We start from the raw sequence: 10217 nt of genomic DNA on the forward strand, positions 1-10217 counted from the left end.
TTCTTTTTTTTTTTTTTTTTTTTTAGTGGTAACCAGTCCTGATACACTGATCTTTGAAAAGAGGACATGACTTCCTATTTGTGATAAATAGACATACTTAAATTATCTCATGATATATGTGAGCTTTTTGGTTGTTTGGTATAAGTGAATTTGTTGGCTGGAGTATTTGGAGGTAAATCCATTGAAGTGACTACATTATTTTAGAATTAAAAATCTAATTTTGAATAAATATAAAAGATGATTTTATTATAAAGTTTTTAATTTAGTGATTTTTAGTGACCTTTAAAATGTTTAATAACTTGTAATCTGTAGAATTGAAAATAAATTAATTAAATGTAGTTTTTTAAAAAAAAATAAAATTGAGCACACTTGAAAAACCAAAGTAATTGCAGGTAACAATCATCAGAATTTACTTTTACTTGACTTATTAGTACAAGAATTGCCATTGGCATTGTATCACATTCTTACAATGCCTTTAAATCATCTTTCTGACTATACAGATAACTTCTAGAAGCCCACAGACCCCATTAATTTAGGAAATCGGACCTAGATGATCATCATTGCATGGAAGAAAGACAGGAGCAAAAGACTGAGAAGCATCTGACATTTTCCTGCAGTTTGTGATATGATTCTGATTTCCATTTCAAGAGCATATAACTTTAGCTTTTAAGGTACATTTTATGTTTTTATTACTGCATTATAGTTGTATATAATATCGGGGTTCAATATTGACATAATGCAATATCAATTGCTTCACTTTAGTCTCCCCAGTTCTTCCTTTTTCTCTGCTTCTCCTCTCACTGTTTCCTTTTCTCTCTACTCTACTGGTGTTTTATATTTATGTTTGAAAACAATATCAAATAATTAAACTGAACAATAAGCACAATGATGATAAGAAAATGATTGAAAATGAATAAATAATTTTGGTAAATTAATTGATTAATACTTTTATAAAACACTCCCTTAAAATATTAGTTCTTATAACTTGACTGGTCTGTGAACACTGCAGTTCCCCATATTGTTAGGAGGAAATTTTGCCCATAGAATTTGAGTGATACTTTCATAAATAATATTCTGATAATGGTAGATCAGAACAAAGATGCCCATTACCTACCTTAGTCTATCATATATTCCATGAGATTTTGCAATAATCCTGGACATTTTAAATGAATGTGGTATTATAGGGAATTTTTGTCAGCCACAGCTGGAAGACTTCAAATTATATAATGATTGACTATATTTGATAAACATATAGATATTTAACCCCCAAACTAAAAAGACCTATGGAGAACATGGGTAAAATAATTATTTTGGAAAATATTTGGTTTGATTATTCATAAACATATCTTTTTCTTTTATTTGTTTTATCATTTAATGTTCCCAACTTGTGAAATGAAAAACCTTATCATCTACCAGATAATTTAGGATTTACACTAAAGAATAGTTCAAGGCTTCATAGGTTCTACTGAAATACATATTCAGTTGAATGTTAAGTTCATTGAAACAAAATGAGCTGTGTTTGCTCTGAAAATTCTTAGAGATTCACAGGATATTTCTCATTGTTAAAATTTATTTAATATTTTAAATTGTGCTTTATGGATATAAAGAGAGGTGAAATACACTGTTGTATTTGCATACATATGTACATATGTTCGTAGGTACATAGCGTGATTTGGTCAGTTTAATTCTGCAGTTTTCCTGTTCCTTCTCCTTCCCTCTCTATCCTCTTTCTCTGTTCCCCTGGACTCCCTTCTATTTTTATAAAATCCTTCATTTTTCCCCCTTCCTCCCCACTTATTTTGCTCTAACTTTCATATATATGAGAGAAAATATTTGGCTCTTCACTTTCTGAGTCTGGTATGATGCTCTACAGTTCCATCCATTTACCATCAAATGTCATAATTTCACTCTTCTTTATGGCTGAGTAAAATTCCACTGTGTATTATTTATAAGCACCTGGGTTAATTCCACAACATGGCTGTTGTGATTGATGCAGGTACATTGATTTGCCTGTGTCACTATTGTATGCAGATTTTAGTTCTCTCCAATAAATATCTAGGAGTGGGAGACCTGGGTCATGTGGTGTTTCCACCATTAGTCTTTTGGGGAATCCCCATAGTGCTTTCCAGATAATTTGTACTAATTTGCAGTCTCACCATGAATGTGTGAGTGCGGGGGCTGGGTTGTATTTTGATGGCAGAGTGCTTGCCTAGTACAAATGAGGCACTGGGTTTGATCTTTAGCATCATATATAAATAAATAAACAAACAAAATGGATAAAATACAGGTAACTGTGTTCATCTACAACTAAAAAAATAAATAAATAAAAATGTGTGAGTGTACCATTTTCCCCACATCCTTTCCAGCATTTATCATAATTTGTAATCTTGATGACTGTCATCCTGACAAGAGTGAGATGAAATCACAATACAGTTTTGATTTGCATTTGCTTGATTTCTAGGTGTATTAATTTTTTTTTTGCATATATTCTGGCCATTCGTATTTGTCCTTTTAAATTAATAATAAAATAGCCAATGGTTAGCTATTTTTTCTATTTTATTACATATATATATATGACCTGTTTTACACAAGAATACTGTATGGTAGGTACTCTAATCCCTGTTTGACAAATGAGAAAATAAAAAACAGAGTTTTGGAACTTAACTAAGATTATGCAAAAATTAAGTAATAGGCCATTTATGGGAAACCATATATTCTAACTTAAGCACACTCGAAATGATAACTTACTTTCTTGTAAAAACAATAAACATTTTCACTTTATAAGCTGAAAATTAATCTGGTTTTCTAAGAAAAATTATTTTTGTAACTAAAGAATTCAAAGTGATGCTGAAAATCAGGGGTTGAATTTTTTGTTTGTTTGTTTCTTGTTTTTTAGAGAATATGGTGAGGCAGGGTATACACTGGTGTTTGACTCTATGTCAGGATTTCATCCAATGGATATTTTATTAATGAACTTGTTGCAGCAAAAATAACAAAAATCTAGTAATCAGAGGCTTTAAGTAAGGTGGCATTTGTACTCAGTGCACATACATCAAAGGCACCAGTTTCCCCACTGTACAGTTGGATCAATACTCTTGTTGGATCAGCTAGCTCAATGATGTAGTGGAATGTCCATTCTGAAGGTCATGATTGTGACAAAGAAACATTTACTGTCTTTAAGGGATCTTTGGACAATCTGGCATTCAGCTGACCTAGTGGTGCTTGACTGGGCTTACTTCCAGACATTGTGGTGTATACGTCTGGTGTATACATGGTAGTTTTCCCCCTATGCATAAATAAAAAGATTACCTTTTTCTGCATGTCTTATCATCATCACAACTGATCACCACAGAAGCATTAGAGGCATCAGAACAATGAATCAAAAAGGCATTACCACTTGTAAACTGCAAAGAATTTAATTCCAGAGACCCTGACATGTGATAAATATTTTCATTTCTTGGTATGTTTAAATGAGAAAACCACTGGCCTATGGAGAAACATGAAAACTATATTTATATATTTCAATGAGAATTGTTTACACTAGTTTATACTGTTTACATGGATAGTTCTATAACCTTCTGTTAGAAGATAGAGGAAGATATGTTTTCAGTTTGTTCCACTACTAACTAAATTAATTGTTTCACTTGCAAAATCAGAAGGGTATGGAGAACAGTGGCAGAGAACAGGAGAGCAGCATCTGGGATTGGGTTCTCTGATGACCTTGTGGTTGTGGCATGCCTGCTGCCTGGGAACCATTCCTGGGTAGCATTCTTGGGTTTAGGATGCTTAGCTGCTATGGTAATGCCCTGCATGAAGAGACTCTTTGCAGTAAAGCCTTATCAGCTTCAACCTTGATCTCTGGCACATAATTCCTGGGAGTAGAGGAACTCTCTTTTTAGAAAACCACAGTGTTTCACCAGCTCTGTTACTCTTGAACCTGCCCACTTAACAGTAACTTTAAACAATGGATTTTCTTGAGAGCTACACAAAGCTCCTGATACTGCAACTGTAGATTGCAACCAGGAAAAAACTGCATAAATGTTTTTAGCCCTGTAAATTTATGAGTACAAAGAATAATGCTGGCATAGCCTCTAACCTGATAATGAGACATATATAAATAAAAATTACTGACATAACTCTTTAGACCTGCTTCTCCATCAGACAGTAGCACTCCACCCAACCCCAGCTTTATCTTCAAAATCATTCTGTGTGTGTGAGTCTCAATTTTTCTTATCTGCCTTCACCCCTCTCTGGAACCTGCTAGTTTGCTAGTTTGTTTGTGCTGTTTGTCGCAGAAGGGTTGGTGAGTATTATTATTATTATTATTATTATTATTATTATTATTATTTGCTGGGAGCCATTAGCCAAGCAGGTATGACAATTTCCTTGCCAGCGTACCCCATGTTGCAGTGACATTGAATGTAGGTGACCTTGCTCAAGGACCAGGGCGGATTAGGGTGTTCCCGGTTTAGGATAATTGGGTTTAGGGCATTCCAAGTTTAAGATTATTCCTGCTAGGAATAGGGTGTATCCTGCTGCCTGAGTTCCCCTTGAGTTCTCACAGGATTCAGACAGTATATTTTGGAGATAGAAGCCCAGTGGAGGTGGATTTGGGCAGAGAACGTGGATTTCCCCAGAACGTGATTGTAGACGGCTGGTGTGAGTTCGGGAATAAAGAGTTGCTGTTTGAATCTACAAGCTGTGTGGTGGCTCGTGATTGTGTGCCCAGCCAGACTGCGGCATCTGTGCCCAGCCAGACTGCGGCAATTATTATTATTATTATTATTATTATTATTATTATTATTATTATTTAAAGGGCCAAACAAAATTATAATTTACTATCTTGTCATAGGAAGGATGGAACACTACAAGATTGGCAGTCTTATAACTGTATATCTTTGGAATATAATGCTTTTGTGGGTTAGACATTCATTAGAATTGGAGAGCCTCAGCTCTCTTGAATCTTGGTCATGTCCTTCATATTAACCAAGAGGAGATTCCATGGGCTCCTCCAAAGGGTATTGGCTCAGGAATTTTTGTAATCAGGCCTATATTTATAAAGCCACTGATGAAAACCTGAGTAATCTCATATATTCCACTTCCTGGCAGAGACTCATGGATCTAACTGCTGTTGCCTTGGTAGGGACATTAAAAAAATTAATATTTTGAATATTCTCCAGATGTCAAGAATGTAATGCAAAGGCATGCAGGAAAGAGCACTGTGAATAAATGTATCAAACTGATGACTCATATTTATTACAAGTTCTTCTAAATGTCTTTAAGTGTAGCCCCTGTGTGATGTGCAAAAGAACTATTGGGGAATATTTTCCAAATGTACTTTTTGGTTTCTTTTGGCTCACAGAGCTCTTAGGCTTTATATACTATATCATTTGAAAAGTTGCACAAACATGAACCCATCGCACATTTGCTTCTTGATGTTTTTCCTGTTTTCATTTTTTGAGTTAATTTCTCTGTTAAATTCAGATGAGAAAAATATGAACAAGATCTCCTTTTTTGTTATTGTTCAAAAACAAAATTATATATATATATATATATATATATATATATATATATATATATATATATATAGAGAGAGAGAGAGAGAGAGAGAGAGAGAGAGAGATCAATATCGATATAGATAGATAGATAGTAGGGTCTGCAGGGGAAAGAAAAATAGGCAAGCATGAGGGAAAAGAAAATAAAAAGAATAGGACAAGAATTAACCTAAATGATTAAAACTCAAAATCTAAAGGAATTATAGTCCCCACTATAGTTCATCCCAGGTGTGTATCATAAATGCATCTCATCCCAGCTCTTTCTCTAGAATCCAGCATACATCCCTTTAAGAAGAAAAGAAGTGAACCCCAAAAGTACCATCATAACTACCCTTTCCATTCTTGAGAACTTTCTAAAGAGTAGACTAATTCAATTTCAATACACAAAAATACATATTTAATACACTTTATATGAAATATATACAATTGAATGTATATATCAAGGGTCATTAATTCAAGGAACAATATGCAGTCCTAAAATTACTATGTTTGATGAATTGCTTTACAATTAAGGTAACTGTTCTAAATGTAAAACTCGATTGGATTTAAAATTAAGCAAAGCCATTTTTAATTTTAAAAATAATTGAAAAGAATAGACTATTTTTAATCTCTCTATAGGCATGTGATATTGTTGTAATTATGGTAGAAGGCTTTGGAAAAAAAACTTTCCCTATGGTCATTACCATATTGCATCATTTCTTCTACAATAACTATAAGCAGAGAAAGAAACATTTCTTATCAAAGATATTACAGAATAGATAGTTTCATTAGGTGAAAGAACAGTGATTTTGTAGCAGCCTTTGAGTTTAGGTGATCAGTATTCTCTTGAACTGATTATTCACAAAGCAATTCCTCAGGCATCACCCTCATTTCAGTTTGAATCTGCACTCAAATGATATCAGGAAGACACAGAAAAGTAAAACCAAATTCAAGTCCTGGGAATATACAGGTGAGATCTTTTGTTCTATAACTGTTATAGGTCATTTATGTGCAATGGGAAATTCAGTGCAATGTCTACATTATACATCTGTAATATAATTGGATGACACACTTCTAAGAAGTTATAGAGAAACTAAATTTAGATGATAAATAATAAAGTATTTGTGTGCATTACCAAGAGTTAGGATAGCATGAATGTGAATAGAAAATGTCAATCATTTCAAAGGACAGTGAGACTGTATCACATTACAAATAATCAGAAAGGGGAAAATGGATTACATTTAGCTGGGTCGTGATTTCAGAAGACAGAAGAATTTTTCTAAGACTTTGTAGAATGAACTGTAGAAAAACAGATCTCAAGCTAATGTGGGGAAGCTCATTTTCTTCTACAATGGAGGTAAACAACATTGTTCACAGTTGTTGAAAACAACTATTATTTGTGTTCTTGTAAAGTGAAGTGTTCTCAGTGGAGAATAGTAAGTACTATTTTCTAAGTCAGTAGGAAAAAAAAAACAGTGGAAGGAATGTGTGAATCAGGGGTTGTGGCTGATTTAGATCTGATTTGCAGTATTGCTATTACTGTTATTACCATTAGTATTGCAATTTTGGGGCATGGGTGTACCAGGGATTGAACTCAGGGACATTTGAACACTGAGCCATATTCCCAGGCGTGTTGTGTATTTGATTTAGAGAAAGAGTTTCACTGAGTTGCTTAGCCCCTTGCTTTTGCTGAGGCTGTCTTTGAATTTGTGATGCTCCTGCTTCAGCTCTCCAAACCCCTAGGATTACAGGTGCATGTCACAGCAAGTATTGCTATATTGTAATGCACAAAAGTAAGCAGAACTGTGATGAATACTCTAGGATCTGTAGTACACAAACCTGATTAAATCTGTAGTTGTCAAAAAGCTGGCAATGCCTGACATATTATTCCTGCAAAAAGCTAGCTTAGAGCACCAAGCCAATAGCAGTAGAAATCAACATATTAGGTAGATGTAATGGGGATGGGATTGCAAGAGGACAATTACAACTAGAGGAAACATTCACCTCTGTGACCTGAATTACTGGAGAACTCTGAAAACCCCTAAATAAAAACTCCTCTGTATGCCTTTTCCATCAAAACTTAATAGTGACCTCACTAGTGTGTTTGTTTATCCACTTAAATTTAACATCATGCATTTCCTAAACCCAACATAATAATCACTAAAGGACAACCTTTTCCAAAAATGTTGAATTCACTCAAACTTGGAGAACTATAATATTCTAGCATTAGACTTGAAAAATTGGAAGGACCCCTGAGAAATATTCACAAAAAAGGGTGGATCTTTTGTTTTTGTGTTTTTCATATTCTTCAGTTTCAGAGCATTTGTTTGTTTTAGTTACTACACAAATGTTTAGTAATAAATAAGGGCATTAGTAAATCCTGGTGAAACTTCAGACTTTCCACATTGCAAGAGCTTGTGCACAAACAGAGACCATATATTCATACACAAATATCTCAAGGGGAGCCTGCAGAAGTCACCCAATCTGGACATATCAAGGACCCATGGATGTATGTAGTGACCAGATGTGGCTGTATTCAGAAAGGATCACGTGGGGATATTTTTACTTCTACTACCAAAACAAGAGAAACCTTGTCTACAAACAAAGAGTTGTTTTCTATCTGATTATGTGTCTTTTACAGAAAGAGAACTAACTAAATATTTATCCATAATGAGATAAGTAAACCTTAGGAAAATGTTAGGCATGTGAGAACCTTGGTTTGATATGTTATTTCAGGGATTTGCTTTATCTCTCTATTCTCTGCTTCCTCATTTCAAGTGAATAAATGAGGTATATTATTGAGGTAAAATATAAGAATGGAGACACTAAAATTCTAATAATTATTCTTGTCAATCGCAGTCAGCACCCATTTTTTCAGATTCAATTACTGTCATCATTCATTTTATCCTGAGTTCAAAATAAATGCTAATAGTCTTTCTGATGTTTTATTTCAGATAATTTAACTGTGTTGGTCACTTAGCCTACCTGATTAATTACATGGAAAAAATAAATAATGTAACTGAATTTATTTTCTGGGGCCTCTCTCAGAATCCAGAGGTTGAAGAAGTCTGCTTTGTGGTGTTCTTATTCTTTTATGCAGTCATTCTTCTGGGAAACCTCATCATCATGCTGACCGTTTTCATGGGGAATCTTCTGAAGTCTCCCATGTATTTCTTCCTCAACTCCTCGTCATTTGTGGACATTTGTTTCTCTTCAGCTACAGCACCCAATACAATTGCTGACCTGTTATCAAAGAACAAAACTATCTCATATGAGGGGTGCATATTGCAACTCTTTGGGGTGCATTTCTTTGGAAGCACTGAGATCTTCATTCTTATAGTAATGGCCTATGATCGTTATGTGGCCATCTGTAAACCCCTGCACTATATGACCATCATGGACAGGGAGAAGTGCAATAAAATGCTCCTGGAGACCTGGGTAAGTGGGTTCATCCACACTGTTATCCCCATATCTCTAGTAGTTCTGCTACCCTTCTGTGGACCCAATGAGATTGATCACTACTTCTGTGATGTCCGCCCTTTGCTCAAACTTGCCTGCACAGACACACATATTATCAGTGGTGTTGTGACAGCCAACAGTGGGACTCTCACTCTGGGGGCCTTTGCGATCTTGTTCATCTCCTATACTGTCATTCTGGTGTCTCTGAGAAAACAGTCAGCAGAAGGAAGACGCAAAGCTCTGTCCACCTATGGAGCTCACATCGCTGTGGTCATCATCTTTTTTGGTCCCTGTACTTTCACATACATGCACCCCGATGTTACATTTACAGAGGATAAGACAGTGGCTGTATTTTGCACCATTATCACTCCCATGCTCAATCCCATGATTTACACACTGAGAAATGCAGAAGTAAAGAATGCTATGAAAAAAATATGGGTTAAGAAGGTTTTCTGGATTGCCAACAGCAAAAATTGGAAATAATAATTTAAATTGGGTAATCTTAAATATGGTCAACCTTAGTTAATTCATCTCTACAATAAACAAAATAATAACATCAAAGGATTTTCAGAAGTAACAAATGACCAAAAAAAATATCACACAGAATTAAGGTATTCTTTACCATGATCATTATACTTACAAACAATTAGATATGTTCTAAATATTCAAAGGCTCGGGAGTCTGAATATGCTGAGAATCTCAACATGAGCAGAGTAAGAAACATTATTTTCTCCTGTTGCTCTTTATCTTTTATGGTTTTCTTTAAGTGTTTAAAGAAACTACTATGAAATATTTAAGGTTATTTCTGTTATATAAAACAATGTTTGGTATAGATTGGAGAATCATTAATGCATAGATTGGATGAATGACAGAATACATAAAACCATCAAATCTTAGCTAATGAATTTTGATATGTCTCACAAAACAGTGAAAACATTCTAGTAATCTTGGAATGGGAACACGTGTTTTGTTCAGAATGTTAGAGATAAAACACAATCTTGAAAAATAAAAAAAATGCTTTTATCTATTGGTTGTGGGAATAAAAAGTCTTTTCCATTCTTAGGATTGATTTTTTTTTACATATATGCTATTGTCTCTGACCCCTATCAACTATGTGTCTCACTAACTATATATATCTCACTAACTTACTTCTTCTGACTCTAAACTTTGTCATCTGTACCAGCTGTAAAGTTATTACCAGCCAGGCTGAAGAATGTGAATTAA

General features: G+C 34.4%; 1 protein-coding gene across 1 annotated transcript; it reads left to right on the forward strand.

The window, feature by feature from the left end:
* The first annotated feature begins 8531 nt into the window (after positions 1-8531).
* Positions 8532-9476, forward strand: LOC107159079 (olfactory receptor 4S2-like). Its single transcript, XM_015505631.1, has one exon. The coding sequence runs from the start codon at positions 8532-8534 to the stop codon at positions 9474-9476; it is 945 nt and encodes a 314-aa protein (XP_015361117.1).
* The last annotated feature ends 741 nt before the right edge of the window (positions 9477-10217 follow it).

The sequence above is a fragment of the Marmota marmota genome, unplaced genomic scaffold, assembly GCF_001458135.2.
Source record: "Marmota marmota marmota unplaced genomic scaffold, marMar, whole genome shotgun sequence".
Taxonomy (NCBI): domain Eukaryota; kingdom Metazoa; phylum Chordata; class Mammalia; order Rodentia; family Sciuridae; genus Marmota; species Marmota marmota.

Excerpts from the sequence above, each read along its gene's own strand:
- LOC107159079 (XM_015505631.1), top strand. The coding sequence starts at position 8,532 with ATGGAAAAAATAAATAATGTAACTGAATTTATTTTCTGGGGCCTCTCT.